This window comes from Erpetoichthys calabaricus, chromosome 6, assembly GCF_900747795.2.
Source record: "Erpetoichthys calabaricus chromosome 6, fErpCal1.3, whole genome shotgun sequence".
Taxonomy (NCBI): domain Eukaryota; kingdom Metazoa; phylum Chordata; class Cladistia; order Polypteriformes; family Polypteridae; genus Erpetoichthys; species Erpetoichthys calabaricus.
In genome coordinates, this window is record NC_041399.2 from 144,099,558 (window position 1) to 144,116,745 (window position 17,188).

The 17,188-nt window shown below is 36.2% G+C and overlaps 1 protein-coding gene across 1 annotated transcript in view; it reads right to left on the reverse strand.

Moving 5' to 3' along the window:
• Positions 1-17,188, reverse strand: part of adcy1a (adenylate cyclase 1a) — a 554,748-nt gene that overhangs the window by 74,700 nt on the left and 462,860 nt on the right. The window contains exons 10-13 of the mRNA XM_028803971.2: positions 15,343-15,440; positions 15,165-15,249; positions 11,624-11,713; positions 3,409-3,665 (exon numbers count right to left, since the gene is read on the reverse strand). Of these exons, the coding sequence (XP_028659804.1) occupies positions 3,409-3,665; positions 11,624-11,713; positions 15,165-15,249; positions 15,343-15,440 (530 nt within the window). The remainder of the gene's footprint in view (positions 1-3,408; positions 3,666-11,623; positions 11,714-15,164; positions 15,250-15,342; positions 15,441-17,188) is intronic.

Below are 17,188 nucleotides of genomic sequence, written 5' to 3' on the forward strand. Positions count from 1 at the left end.
TACATAGTACAGCATTTATATTCCTTAATCCCTTTCTCCACAACTCTTACAACATCCACTATTGTATTTTGTGACTCCAGAACAATGTCCATCAGCACATGGCCAGATGGTCATAGGGGTGTGTGTGCAGCCAGCACCTGAAGATGAACTCGGTACAGCAGCACCATCACTGCCTGCAGTTGCATCCCCAGAATGGAACTCATCTTTTGTAATATAGATTGAAACAGAATATACAGTAATACCTTATCTGTTGCCTGCTTGTTTGTCTTATTAAACATGCAGATTATTTAAATGAGTATGTATGTGTCTCACCAATAATTGCAATAACTTTCTGTTCAAATGGTGTGAGCCCCGAAATTCCACTACCTCCTCCAGTGGTGTTGACACTCACACCATGTGCTGCGATTCACTTTTTCATTTCGACTTTGATATCTGACCACTTGTTTTTTTATTTCAGGCACTGTGCAACTTTCTGAACTTGAACTTTTGAGTGTTTCTGCCATGCTGTGCCACTCTATCAGTTTCCTTTTGTTGCTTATACCACTGCTTAAGGCACCAAATAGTTTGTTTTTCCTTGCCTCCACTTTACTCAGCAGGACCTCCATTTTGCATTGCATTTTCTGAAATTCATCTTTTTTTACATGTGCTGTTACCATTGTCTTTTAACAAAACAGTGAATGGAAGGGGCTATTCATATTGATTTGAATAGTCAAATAGATAATGTTCTGGGAGGATTCTGGGTGTGGCTGTAGGCTTGGCATGTGTGTTAAAATTCATGTTGATTGGGATTTATAAAGGGAAAGTGTGTAGCTTACTCACAGTTTTATGCATCTGAGTTTTTTTGTGTATATGCACATTTCTAGTTTTGTCCGTATACCGTGTATAAGTGTGAATTCTACACAAAGCTTTATACATGAGGCCCCTGGACTTTATTTTACATTTTTCAGCTTTTCCTTGGCCTCTAAAATAATCTATATACTGTATATCATTTTGGAGATTTTAGGGGCCAAGGAATGTAATGACATTATATTTGAAAAACATTTTGCCTAAGCATCATTGTATTTTTTTAAAGGTCTCCGTTATTGTTTGCTCTTTATGATGCATGAAGGGTTGCTGGGGTGTTGCTGTGCAAGACGACTGGAGAGTATGACGTATCATGTCATTACTGTAACCATATAAAGGTCAGTGTCATAAAGTTCTTGTCAAAGTTTGTGGATAAATCAAAACTAAATAAAACCTTCACATTGTTATACTTTAAAGTGTGTCAAATATTCTGGTTTCTAACACTGTTGCTATGTTTCTCGATTTTGTCTGAAGTTCTGACCTTTGTTTATTTAATTTCTGCACTCCCTTAGCTAGTTATTACACAATCAATCTTCTGAATTTTAACTGTTGTTGCCCTGCATAGTAAATATATTTTCCAAATCTAAACCTGTTCTTATCTAGTCTACCTAATATTTTCCTTTCAAAATTGTTTAAATTACACAATTGATTTGCTTCAATTTTTCTTTGATTTTGCCTGTCTATTCACTTCACGTTTTTTGAAAGGTTTCCTGTTCATATTTTGGAAGAAAGATACACATTAATTCCAGATGCCATCCAGAAGTTAATGAGTAGATTGAAAATGTCAAGAAACAGAGAAATTTTCTGGGTGAATTACTGTTGACTATTTGGTAAAATAAGATTTTGTCTCAAAAGAACATCCAAGGAAGGCAAAAAATCTATTAAAACATCTTTTACAATTATGCATATGGCTGTAACACTCAGAGACTTTAACTTTTGCTCTTGAGAATGCTCTAGACCAAGCAATATATGCTTTGCCAAGTGTAAAAACTGGCGACGATAAATAAATACCAAAAGTGTCTAAAGTTTATGCATACAATTGCATTCTAACGTGAAGCATTTTTTCTAAACTTCCTGGCCTCCTCTCGCCTTTTATAATGGAAGTGAAGAGTGCCGAAGTGCCAACATAAAAAAAAACCTTAAAAGTTATTGAATATGTCTACTTTGAGGCAGCAATGCTTTCAGTTTAAGAAAATATGCCTTCCACATTTTTGAGGCATGCTTGTGACAAAAAAACTAAATTGGTAATAAATTTTATTACAGATACTTGGTAAAATTTTCTTGAGGTAAAGATGTGTTTCCTGTTTTTTTTTTCTACACACAGTGGGCATCAATGGTGGAGTTTAGATACACTCCTCCCCACCCACTTGCCGAATTTTCAAGGATGCCAAAGCTTTGTCTCTACAATTTTGTTCATTTAACGGTAATGTTCTGCCATGGCTTGTAAAAACACACAGATGCATGCCCAAACCATGAATAATTTTACCTAAACGGTGGCTACTTTTCACATATTACATTCTGTGTTATTTTATATAGCCTGCGAAGGAAGAGTCATGCCAAATGGCAGTGTAGTGGTGAAGAGCACACATAAGAGTTTCATTGTACTTTGTACATATAATAATAGTAAATATGAACTGATTATCCATCCATCCATCCATTTTCCAACCCGTTGAATCCAAACACAGGGTCACGGGGGTCTGCTGGAGCCAATCCCAGCCAACACAGGGCACAAGGCAGGAAACAATCCTGGGCAGGGTGCCAACCCACCGCAGTGAACTGATTATGTTGCATTGTATTTTTTTTATAAAATTATGTAAGTCTTTTTTTGAAAGTGCCAAGCCACCACCACATAAATACTAAGTTAAGAGGGTCAATCAAGTTTACCATTATGCATATGCAATGGTGTTTCATGTGCACACATGATAAAAAAAATGCTGAGCAAGTGAAAAAGGCAGAGAATGTAATGCATAGAGTCAAACCATGATTAAACAGATGGAAGCTCCACAAACCAGTTATCAAAATTTATAAGGCATGCTAACTCACTCTTGCAGAAGATTGGGCAATAACTGAGGACACTATTTTTGAATGAGTAAACTCACTGACATTCACAGATATCAATTAATCCATAAATACATGGGGAGAACATGAAAACTCAATGCAGACCCAAGCACTATGAGGCAGGGATGACAGCTCTGCACTACTGCTCTGGCTTTGCTTAAGCATCTGTATTAAACTTTGCATGCATCGCACATTCTCAATCTTTCTCTTGCTAGACCACTGAAGCACAAGCATGCATGATAATTCTGGGAGGCAGCAGGCAATATCTTTGCAATATATTGAAAGACTGTGAGTGATCATATGTGCAACATTTTTCAGTGTTTACATCTAGATATCAACATTGAATGATGTCAATAACAGTGTTATAATTACTATTGTAATTATTTCTATTAAAAAAAAATCTACAAAAAATCCTCTTACATTATTAAAGATTGCAGAGTAGTTCAGTAATGGACTTTATTTTCTTTTGGATTTTCTTTCTAATAGAAAGGACACTCTGACACTTACCCAACTGATTTTCTGAATCCACTTATTTCCAAAATAACTATATACAAAATTGTAACTAGGAAGAGCAGAATCATTTTTGGCAATGAGGAAACACGCAGGAATATTGCAGAAGTAAGAGTCCCAACAACACAGGAAAGGAAGGCATAATGAGCTGTGTCACATGGCAACTCAGTCATTGTTTTGTTCACTCCATTGGAGTTGATGATCACTATGGAACTGCTTGAATTGGTTTTCCACTTCCAAGGCATACAGCCAAGCTAAACAAAATCACATAAAAAGTATGTTACTACAATTTTCATAAAAACACATACAGATCACAACAAATAAGTAGTTAAAAATGCAACCATGAATTTTTTTTTTTCAAAATCACAGTAAATAGGTTAAATTCAATAACACAAAATAAAAATTTAAATTTTAAAATTGCGTCTAAATTTCCCCTTGGGATTAATAAAATTTTATCTAATCTAATCTATTATACATTTGAGAGAATTAACAGTTACTGTTTTAACAGTTACATTTTGTCCATTATGAGATCTAAACTTGTCCAAAAACATTCTCATGTGCTTTATTCAAAACAATATCAACTGTTCAAATGTCAGTTATCTGGGTTTACCTAGGCTAGCTCCTTTCTTTCCGCATTTCCTTACTTCAGCATTAATACATTCACTCATGGCGTCTATCACCAGTTTATCCATATGTTATATAATCTCCCTTAAGACCTCATGTGTTCCATTTCCATTACTGTCTAATTTAATTCCTCCAAATCCCCCCAAAATGTCATGCTTTCTTTAACTTAACTTCTCAAATTTCTTTCCTGTCCTTTATCATAGAGATATTTTGCAGTTGCACTTAATCAATTGCATCTCTATCCTTCCCAACTTTGTTTCATTTTCTGTGTTCATTAGCAATTCCTTAGTCACAATTAGGATATGACTGATCAACGCAGCCTGGGTATACTTTACTCTTTGATGTAAGAGAGGCGTTTCACCTCTATTTACATTCAAGAAGGCATCTTAGTTACACAGAATGTCTCTAAATTCTCTGAAAAATTTCACTACTGATAAAGGTTTTCACACAAACTACATTATCAGATGGCTAGCCAGATCAAACATTTTTTAAGAAATATTTTACTCAGTGTCTAAAACCTACCCCTTATATCATTAGAACACTCACTTCAGAAGTCTGTACACCGAAGAAAGTAACTGCTCTTCATAATTTTTCACTTGATCAACAATTCTTTTCCATAATAAAATAGTATGTAATACATGTCAATAATTATGTATTATTAAAAGCTGACATGCAAATTTGGCCTCTGCACTGGTTTATCCATAATAATTAAGATTGCTGACTTAACCTATATAAAATGTTAAAGTATACTTATTGTGAGTTGTAGCTTTCACCTGACCAATATAGCAGCTCTGTTGTTTTCTTGATCCATTTGTGAGTATTATTATCTGTTTCTGACTCAGGTTATTCTAATTCAGGATAACCTGGTGGCTGATCTGACACTCAGAGGCACAATATAGAAACTAACTGTGTGAAATATCACTCCATTGTAGGGCACATTGACGCCCACATCTAGATTCACTTATACAGAGCCAATTTAGAGTTACCAATTAACCTAACTTGGCACATCTCTGGGATTTTGGAGAAAAATAAATACCTCAGCAAAAACACACATAGTTATGGCAAGAGCATGAAAGTTCCACAGACACATTGATCATACCCTTATTATTTTCCAGGAGAGAACCAACTCTGGACAGGAAGACAAAGTGCAAACTACACACAGACAAGTGCAGTATAACATGATCCAGATCTCTGCAGCAGTAAGGCAGAAGTAAAAATACAGGGTGGGGCATAAAGATCTCCCACATCTCACACTGTAGTAAAGGTAGCGAGGTTTGGTAGGTCTCATTCGGTAGGTTAGGCTCTACTGTTTTCAGTACCCATCATGAGTTGGACAACCGTTTTGTGATAGCCATGCAGAGAGCCTTCTATACATGCTTTGCGCTCGGTTGAAATGCATCTGTACCAGATCGGAAAATGATTTTGCTATGGACTTCTAACCTTCAGGCAACAGGGTCCACACTGAAAAAAAAATCACCTGGCAGACTTAGGACCGTTAGAACACCAGAAAATGTGGAAGCTGTAAGAGCATCCATTCAGCAATTGCCAAGGCGTTCTGCTCATAAGCATGCCATGGCACTTAGTATATCAAATCGAAGTTTGAGGAGGATTCTGCATGCCGATTTAAAACTGCATGCTTACAAAATGATGTTGGTTCAAGAATTTAGTGAGAGAGATCATGCCAACCACAGAGCCCTAAGTGCGGAAATTATTGAACAGGTTCCTGCTGCAGCTATTCTTCTGAGTAGCGATGAGACTCACTTCCATATCAGTGGAGCCATAAACAAGCAGAATTTTCACTACTGGGCTACACATAATCCTCATGAACTCCACGAATGACTGCTCCACTCTCCTCGCATAACTGTTTGCTGTGCAGTTGCTTTTTTGAGGAGGGTGGTGCAAAAGTAACTGTGACCTCCAACCAGTACATTGAAATGTTGGAGACCTTTCTGTGCCCCAAACTGGATAATGTGGATACAGAACATGTGTGGTTCATCATGACGGGGCCACAGTTCACACAGCACAATGTTCGCTCGGAGTGTTGAGGGAAATGTTCCCTGGGCATTTGAATTCTTTAAGGGGAGACATGGGGCGGCCGGCCCAGTCACCAGACTTGAGTCCATGAGACTTTTTCCTTTGGGGATACCTAAAGGAAAAGGTTTTCAAACATTATCCTCGATCTCTTGAGGATTTGAGGGACAGGATATCGACACCATTCCGCCTGAGATGACCCGGAGAGTGATGGAGACCTTACGGGAACATCTTCAGCAATATATTGGCAATGACGGCCGCCATTTGTCTGATATGATTTTTAAAACCCATTAAAACAAAACTGATTTTTGTGTACTTTTCAGAAATATATACAATTTTTTTTACATAGCTTCGTTCACTTTATTGTTTTTTAGATAGCTTCATTCATTTTTTATACCCCTTCAAAATGTGGGAGATCTTTATGCCTTACCCTGTAATTATGCTATGTGTCATTCAAAAAAATAAGATTTATTTATTTTAATTAATGGAAATCACTGTTTATTTTTACCAAACCTTTATAATATGGAGATTACAGATGTTTTCACATCTTAATTGGAATGAATGATACATAATTTCATAGCTCATACCCTAAACATTCCAATAAATAGTAAATGAAAGTACACAAAATAAACCTATAGAGCATTTAAGGAGTATGATAACTTTTTTCATATTTGATATATCCATCCATTTGCCTCAATCTGCTTATTGCAATTCTATATTTTGGGAATTCAGAGCTTATCCTGGTAGCATAGAACATAAGGCATTCAGCAGCCCTGGGTAAGTAATCTGTCACATTCACACACTCAGTCACACTGGGTAAGTTAAACTAACATTGAAAAATTACTCTACCATTCCCATCTTTTGGAAGAAAAGGAAAAAGCCAGAGAACCCGGAGAAGACCCTGTGCCAACAAAATGAAAATTCAAACTTAGTCTACTGATGTTTCAAAGTTGAAGCACTAACCACTGATGGCTACTTGCTGATTAACAGTCATTGCCAAAAGTTTTGAGAATGACACAAGTATTGGTTTTCACAAAGTCTGCTGCTTCAGTGTTTTTAGATCATTTGTTCAGATGATTCTATGGTATACTGAAGTATAATTACAAGCATTTCATAAGTTTCAAAGGCTTTTATTGACAATTACAATAAGTTTATGCAAAGAGTCAATATTTGCAATGTTGACCCTTCTTTTTCAAGACCTCTGCATTTCACCCTGGCATGCTGTCAATCAACTTATGGGCCAAATCCTGACTGATGGCAACCCATTCTTGCATAATCAATGCTTGGAGGTTGTCAGAATTTGTGGGTTTTTGTTTCTCCACGCGTCTATTGAGGATTAACCACAAGTTCCCAATGGCATTAAGGTCTGGAGAGTTTCCTGGCCATGGACCCAAAATTTCAATGATTTGTTCCCTGAGCCACTTAGTTATCACTTTTGCCTTATGGCATGGTGCTCCATCATGCGGGAAAAGGCATTGTTCACCACCAAACTGTTCTTGCATAATTGGGGGAAGTTGCTCTCGGGGGATGTTTTGGTACCATTCTCTGTTCATGGTTGTGTTCTTAGGCAAAATTGTGAGTGAGCGCACTCTCTTGGCTGAGAAGCAACCCCACACATGAATGGTCTCAGGATGCTTTACTGTTGGCATGACACAAGATTGATGGTAGCGCTCACCTTTTCTTCTCTGGACAATCTTTTTTCCGGATGCCCCAAACGATTGGAAAGGGGATTCATCAGAGAAAATTACTTGGCCCCAGTCCTCAGCAGTCCAATTCCTGTAACGTTTGCAGAATATCAGTCTGTCCCCGATGTTTTTCTCGGACAGAAGTGACACCAGGCCAGATGCACTCACACCTACCTGCTGCTATTCCTGAGCAAGCTCTGCACTGGTCCCGATCCTGCAGCTGAATCAACATTAGGAGACGGTTCTGGTGCTTGCTGGACTTTCTTGGGCACCCTGAAGCCTTCTTCACAACAGCAGTGGAAATGTTTTTTTTGGGATTAAGTTAATTTTTATGGCAAAGAGGGACTTTGCAATTAATTGCAATTCATCTGATCACTCTTCATAACATTTTGGAGTATGTGCAAATTGCTATCATAAAAACTGAGGCAGCAGACTTTGTGAAAATTAATATTTGTGTCATTCTCAAAATTTTTGGCCACAACTATACATCTTTTTTGGAGGAATCTTGGGCAGACAAATGCAGGATATCAAAATTGCACACTAACAATAATAGGGCATGGGATTCATACACAGGATGCTGGATCCATGCGGTAAACAGGCCATCCCAGAATTAAAAATATCACTCAGAGTATAGAATTTGATACAGAATTGTGCCCATTTGGATGCGATGTACTATACCTATGACATCCTTCAACTGTAACCATGAGACTTTTATCAATACATATGTCACGATTGAGAACACACACCTTCTGCATATTATTGATAATCATCTAATACACATCCTACAGTTTGGTCGGTTTTGGTGCTGGGTGAATTGTTTTATCATAGTCATCATTATTAGTGAAATTTCATAGTGAGTGCAAACAACTGTCACTCATAACTTCGTCAAAAACAGATGACTGCAACAACCAGTTTGTGTACCAATGCTGTCTCTTGGCTGGTTTACCCACTACACCTTGCAGTATCAGTAAACTGAAAAGAACCCACATGTCATCTGCAGTGACAGATGCCAGCGGCTACAACAAGCAAATTGTTTACTATGACTTTTCCAACACTGCTCAGCCTAGCGGTTCATTTCAACAATTATTTTTTCCACCACACTATCATCAACAAATTGTAAATCATCCAGATAATTATGATTAACACACACCTTTAGATTGAGATTACCCATAAATGGGCAACGAGGAGGTGCAGTACTAAACATGAACATCTGAAACTTGAAGGTCAGTATCTGCTGAACTGCCGTTAGTTTCACTGTCCATGTCAATATCTGATGACCAGTTCACATCTTTATCACTATCGCTTGATTCAAGCAATGGTTCAGTTTCAGTTTGATTTAAAAACATACTTTACGTCTTCTTGTATGCTGTTGTGTTTTTGTTTAGAGACTCCACCCCTCTCATAAACTGACAGAAAGCAAAGAAATATTAATGATTTTTTGCAGCATGATGTTTATTCTGCTGTCATCTAGTGGATGAAATCCATCCCGAAAATTTTTCGGGCATAACATTATAAAGATCATTATATTTAATTCTCCCCGAGTGTGACTCAAAAATAAATGTTTTTGCATACAATTCTGGGCCTGAGTCACACTCAGGGTGAACGCCAAAGAGCTTAAGAGACTGCATGCCATAATTAATAATAAAATAAGAACTAACTCAAAATATCTAAGATAAACTAATGACAATAAATTAATGCATTTAAAATGAAAACTGTGGAACACAAAAAGGATGATCTTAAATAGGAAAAAAACATTGGCCACAGACATTTAAGCAAAAAACTGCATAATCATCCCAAAAACCACATTCTCCTCTTCAGTAACCACTAGTGTACGCAGAAACTATACATCTCTGAAATGCCTCAGGACAGATTTCACTTATGATCCTTTTTGTTCTTTGACCTCTTACTAATTTCTTTCACGTCGTTTAGGAGTACTTTGACCTGAGTTCATGTATTTACAGATATGCCAAAATGGCTATTTTTAACTTGACTTTTTTCTTCTCAGTTTAACACTGTTACTGTTACATTATTATATAAATTGAATACATAATTCAGAGCAAAAAAGTTATATTCTGCCACCTGCCACAATCCATCTCTAGCAGTTTTTAATATCTAGAAATTCACATTTTCTTTGTGTTGACTGGCCATGCTATGCTGACATGTTTACCAGCTTCATTCAGTAAAATCAATTTTACAATATGATACACTGAAAAGAACTACAGGTCATCATGTTCACTCAATATGTTTAGAAGTAATAGCTCATAAATGAACTAAGGTACTGCTAGTGCACTGTTAGTCTGAAACTAAAGCTACATTCTCTGTCAATGTTTTTAAATAATTTCTGATTGTGTAAATGATATTATTACAAACACTTTTACAAAATATAAATGCCTTGTTTTTTACTTTTCTTTTTTTTTTTTGTTAATATTTACTGTATATATACATATAATATATATTTACCAGGTCTGTATTTGAAGAAAACACGATTTTAGTTAGAGTATATTAGAATTTTACAGAAATATTTACAAAGTTTGCTATTTTTAGACAAAAGCATTCTGTATCTGTTGTCAGCAAGGATACTTTATAATCAGACCCACATATTGTGTGCATACTAAAAGGGAAATTCCCACAAGATCTGAAGTACTGGCTCAGAAAAGTAGGTCTCCAGTTTCAGTAGTTGTAAATAATAACTGTCACATAGAACACATAGGAATGTATAAAAGTATAGTATCTTTAAAATATTACTGTGTCATATCTGCTGTGTAGTTCCCAAATCATTTCAAATTAAAGCCAGCTGAGCAATAATTTAAATCAGTAATACAAGTTATGCTCTACTACTCTACATGTTACTCAGCTAATAAAGATTTATTATTTTAAAAAATCTATAATGCATTTTTAGAAACAGACAAAAATGTCACATTTGTAAGCAAAATTAAAGGCATATACAAACATGGAGTAGCCTTTAATTGATGCCAGTCCACCACAAAGTATACACAAACATGTTCAAAGACTTATACAAAAGAACAGTTGTGAGGCATTAAAAATACCTTAAGCTGTACTAGGAGTCCATAGAAAACTAAAACAATAGTTGAAATCACAACTGTATGCCGAGGCACAAAATTTACTAATCAATGTGCCTGTGTGTGTTTTTTTTAACTTATTTAATTTGAACATAAAGCATGTTTACCGACCAATTTGATTTCAAAACTTTATCTAATACATTTTCAATGGTCTATACTATACAGTATATGCACTACTTTACGAAATAAGCTATCTCCGCTTTGGACTTACAGGAAGTTAGATCCTACAAAGGCATCAAGCAAAAATAGTCATGGATATCTCGGCACTGTATATTTCATTTGTATAACAAAGGCACTTTTTATACTGTATATACTGCTTTCTTAGGTAGTATTCTGGGTCTGTTTATCTTTCCTGGAATTACCTGGCATGAGGAGGGAGCAAGCCCTGAGTGGGGCACTAGTTCCTTATAAGCCTGACTCACACACACACATGCTTACACTTACAAAGAACCAACTAAGAATCACCAGTTAAACTAAATTGTACTCTTAGAGGAGGTGGTTAGAAAACCTGCATTGAGACAGGGAACGTTTAAGCTCCAAGGAAACAATGACTTGGCTACATTATAAAGATCAACATCTGATATCTTGGAATTCATTGTATTTATACTACCTGTAAGTTAATTAGTATACAAATTCTGATAGAAGTGAAGTAAATTACAAACACTTAAAACAACTCTTTACATTTAATTCATCATTTAATTGACTATATATGCTTTGCTAAATGAATGGAATGTTTCGACTTTTACATGTATATGTATTGCATGAAGAAATGTGTTAATAGAAAAAACTTACCACACATCCTTGTGCCACTGAATATATTAAGACGACTATAAAAACATACAAAATGGTTCGAATTTGTATTGTCAGGCACCCTGGAAAGCACTAAAGAAATAGAAAATAGGTATTAAAATTATGAAATGGAACATTAAATACTTTCTGTGTATAAAATTTTTTTAGCCTACCATTATTTCAAAATGTCAGTGTTTTTCTAACATGCTTAATCCTGAATAGGGTCATGGGGGTCTGCTAAACCTATCCCAGCTGGCATAGGGCACAAGGCAGGAAAAAAACCCTGGACAGGGCACCAGACCATTGCAGGACAAATACACAAACGTGCAAACACCCCAACCACACACTAGTGCCAGTTTAGGATCACCAGTTTACCTAACCTGCATGTGTTTGGACTGTGTGAGGAACCATTAGCACTCAGAGGAAACCCACACAGACATGGGGAGAACATGAAAACTCCACCCAGGGAGGACCTGATATGCAAACCCTGATCTCCTTACTGCGAGGCAGCAGTGCTACCACTGCACCACCATGCTGCCCAATTATTTCAAAATGTTATTAATTAAAATGTAAAAAATATATCTTTTAAGTTTTTTACAATGAAAGTCAGTAATGTTGTATTTTATGTAAAGAATTTCCAGTCTCTAAAATCCCTTTTAAATCAATACTGTGTGCAAAGGAATACGAAGCAGGAACTGTGGAGAGCTCCTTTTTCAACATATTTTTTGAGTCCCTTTTGTGTTGGGTTGGCATGTTCTTCCCCTGTTAGTACTAAATTCTGTTAATGTCCACATTACTGTAATTGTGTGTATGCTGCAATGAGCAGACCTGTTCTACAGGGCTGGCATGTCTTGTGTGTTCAGTGTCCATTTTAAGACACACGCCTTCCACAGACAAAATTACATCCTTCCTCTGGGAAAACTCCATCCTTGTTCCCACCTCAGTCAAAAAGGCATCTGTCTCCTGACAAAACTTCACTACTCCCTGCAGCAAAACTCCATCTTCCCTCTTGCCTCTTTCAAAATGTTATCCATCCTCTGATAAATCCCATCCACATTCTGCTGTCTGGCAAAACACCATCCTGCCTCTGACCTCCATCCAAATCTTTTTCCTCTCTTCTAATACAGACACAAAAATGTGAAAAACGCAAGCAGGATGCTTCAGAAAGGTGCAAGGTAGCTGTCAAATGCTTTTACAATGACAGCAGTTTTTTTTACTACTGTTTAGGCATTCGGAAGGTGATACACATCTGTCAATCTTTATTTCAGGCTACTTATTCCCCTTCAAGTTTACATTTTAGACAGCCAATCGTGTTCATCTCTTTCAAACATTTTCCGTTGAAACATGTTGTGGCTTCATTTCACACTGACATTTTGCATATACTGTATAATGCTATTTGCAATCTACATTTTATAAGATTATAAAGTATGCTACCATACATAATTTTTTTACCACTTTATCCTGTACAAGGTATTAAGTATTTTTTAGATAATTTCATTTGTATTATTCAGAAAGCAGGACCGTACTGTAAACAAGATGGAAGTTAACTGTAAAATACACTCCTCTACACTTTCACATTTATTTACGATGGACCAATTAATTAGTACGTACAGTATGGAACTAAACTCGATTCTAGCATTGTGGGGACATGTTACTTTCACATAACTGGTACTCCAACAGGGAATCAGACTAACATTTAAGCAATATAAGGAATGACCAAAGTGCTTCCCATCAATTTACCTACTCATCCATTCTGTCCATCCATCTATCCATCCATCCATTATCCAACCCGCTATATCCTAATCACAGGGTCACGGGGGTCTGCTGGAGCCAATCCCAGCCAACACAGGGCACAAGGCAGGAAAGAAACCCCAGGCAGGGTGCCAACCCACCGCGGGACACACACAAACACACCCATACACCAAGCACACACTTGGGACAATTTAGAATCGCCAATCCACCTAACCTGCATGTCTTTGGACTGTGGGAGGAAACCGGAGCACCCGGAGGAAACCCACGCAGACACGGGGAGAACATGCAAACTCCACACAGGGAGGACCCGGGAAGCGAACCCAGGTCTCCTAACTGCGAGGCAGCAGCGCTACCACTGCGCCACCGTGCCACCCCCATCCATCTATCATATGTATAATCAAGGCTTACACTGAAATTCTAATCTGATCAAATTGTTTCCATATATTGTAAACTTTTTTATGGTTCTGTTTTTACTTCTGTTTTTTACACTGCTAAGAATTATACTGTTCATTCCATTTTCTGAAATTTACCAGTTACTTCCTAACAGGTCAAATTATGTTCCATCAACCAGTGCTGGGCATTTACTGTACTTCCTTCCATACTCCCTCCATTTAAGTGCCCATCCTTCCTTTTATGTTGAGCAGTTGACTCAGAAAACTTTGTCAGTGAAATAAGATGAATGCATTTGACAGTATTGTTTGGTGAAGTATTTAATGTTGGTATGAAGGTCATAATTTACAAAAAAATAATTGTTGCAAGGAGGAGAGTTGGTAACACAAAGGCCAATAAAAAGCAAAAGAGTCAAAATAATGGTCAAAAACATTTAGGAAAACAAAAGAAAGACTTTGCAATAATCACAAGAAAAGCTGATTGACCCAAAATGAAGAGGATAAAAATAAGATACAACAAACAAATCAAAACTGAAGAGAGCAGAGATCAGTGTGACTCAGCAACAAAGTGCTGAATTGTGTGAAATGCATGTTTAAGTATAAATCGAAACAATTCATAGTAAGCCTCAGGTGACAGACATATAATCTCTGTCATCTGGTAATGGGACATGGCTGGCATCGAGATCTATAAACATCATACAGTGTGAACAACTGGAGGGTATGTCAGTTACCACCATAATGAAGGATTTCAAGCACTGCCCCCAGCAGGAAAGTAATATAAACTGTACAAAAAAGACAGGCTTTCTTGTATGATGACTTTGTTTCTTATCGTTTGCATTGCTTTGTTCCTATTCACGCTGTGATAGGTTGTTTGTGAGCAAAGGTAAAGTGAGGAGAAGAGAGTGGCAGATGATAGAAGATGTGTCGAGAGCAACTATAATGTGGTAATTTGCTAAGTGGATAATCTAACTCCCACAGGTTTGTGAGATGCAGAAGCATTTGTTTACCTTCCATTTATTTTGTCATATTCCTTTTGTCATCCGTAGGTGAGGTGCATCTTACACACAAATGCCAACATAACAGGCCATTCAGACTAACCAATTAAACCAACCAACACTTATTGGTGGAATCTGCAGCACTCAGTGCTAATTCATGTGAATTTGGTGCAAGGTACAGTACTTTATCACTGACCTAATCCAATTTAATTTAGCACTGTACACATTTTAAAAATATTACCTTGTGGATAAAAACTAAGTGACATTTAGTACAGATTCAAATTTACAAAGTGGTTAAGCACAAAACACCATAGAAATAATTATATAGTAAAGAATGCTACTTATATTAAACATTTCAATATCATTCCTACTTAATACCATAACTTGTTAGGTGTTCTGAAGCATTACCTGTACTCTTGTAACATGTAGATACATGATACAAGCAACTAGGAAGCATATGCAGAATACCAGAAGAACTAGCACAACTGTACTCCTAGAGAAGAAAGGAAGAAAGTTAATACTTGAGTGTTTAAAATAAGTTAAAGTAAGAAACAGGAAAAGAAAGTTCAGATCAATTCATACATACTGCGGTATTATTAAAATGTAGACAACACCAAATAAGGCAGCAAGAATCAATGAAAGAACTACTGCACTGGTGAAATACTCATCATGGAGTTGGTGATACTGTAAATATAGATAAAGACCAATTAGTACATTTTTGAAACCCCCCTGTATGCAATCAATGTTAAATTTGTTAGGTATGACAAAATATCCTTTTACATTTTTGGTTTTGTTTATATTTAGCTAAATTAAATATATTTACTAGTATTTTACCATTCATGTCATCTGTGCTATTCCTAAACTGAAGAAAAAGATTTTATTAAGAGAAAGACCAATCAATAGGATGAGCAGGAGTCAAAAAATAGGAAGATAAGCCATACTTTCATCAAAAACCAAAACTAAACACAGGAATTGTAGTCAAAAAATGTATCAAAAAGGGTCATTGCCAGAAAAAATGTAAATCAAGAGAAAACACAACAAAGTCTTTCGGTTTTTATTCATAAACCTGTGACAGAGAATGATGTCTTGGGTAATCTTTTAACTTCTTTCCATAACTGACAATGGAGTCATGACTCCCAAAACTGTGCTCCTATTAACCGAACAAGCCTCAAGAGCGCAAAAATGGTGACTTAGTAGTTTGGTGAAAAATGGCATCCAAAATGCCTTCCCAATAATTATAACATTGTGAAATAATTCTAATCACAAAACAAACATGGGAAATAGATTAATTGCCCTCAAAAATCCCAAAATCAAAGTTTAAAGAGTGAAAATATCTCAAAGACAAGTAAACAAAATGAAATTCAATACAGACTTATGAAACTATCATCAAGTAAACTTAATATTTGATTTCCTTGACTTTGTCTTTTCTCAAATAGTGCTGAATATATAAAGTAGTTTCTTAATTCTGTGTACTGGTTTAGGAAATATAATAGATGACTGTGAAACTTGCAGACATGATAGCCTATCAAATTAGAAAATTAAATTCAAACCTTGTGAATTTCTTTGCTTGTTAATGCACTGACATTTTCTACTCTCTTGCTTACCCTTGTTTTGTTTGACTATGCATTTATTAATTACTTTTCCTTCCAACTAGCTACAATGTATAACAGTCTTCCATAAGATCAGTGCACTAACATACTACCTTAAAGGCTATGTTTGGTATTTTTCAAGATGGTTATTTCTTCACAGATATGGTATATATGCTTTTGCCACGTGAAATTATGTTCTAAACTTGAGTGTTTTCTATAAATTTTACGAAATATCTTTCTTGTATGGTGGCTTGCAACTATAAAATGCCAGTGTGGGTAAGATATTTTTAAATATATAGAAAATGCTTAACTATAGAATAAAGTTTCACATGGAAAATGCATATATACCATGTTTGTGAAGAAATAATCAAACATATCCTTTAATAAGAATATGAGAACAATATTGATGAAAACCAGCCATTCAACTCAGCATAGCTTGTCAATTTCTAGTCACCTACGGTACTTTTTGCAAGGCCTGGGAAATACTATAGAATCTATAGATTTCAGAGTAAGGAAAAACTGTGTTCTTTTTCAAAAACTAATTTTAAAATAACAGCTAAAAACCACTATACCAATTACTTTCATAATGTTGAACACTTCTACTATTTCTTTTCTTATCTTCTTTCCCCTTAAACTGAAAAAGTTCATTACTTTCAATCTTTCCTCACAGCTCATTCCCCAAAGTCCCCAACTTGCTATTTGCTGGACCCTCTCTAGTGCTGTTTTTTATTTTGTAATATGAATCCAGAACTGTGGACAGTAATCCAGGTAAAGCCTCAATAATACACTGTATAGCTTGAGAGTAGCTTGTCTTGATTTGTGCTGAACACATCATCGTATAAA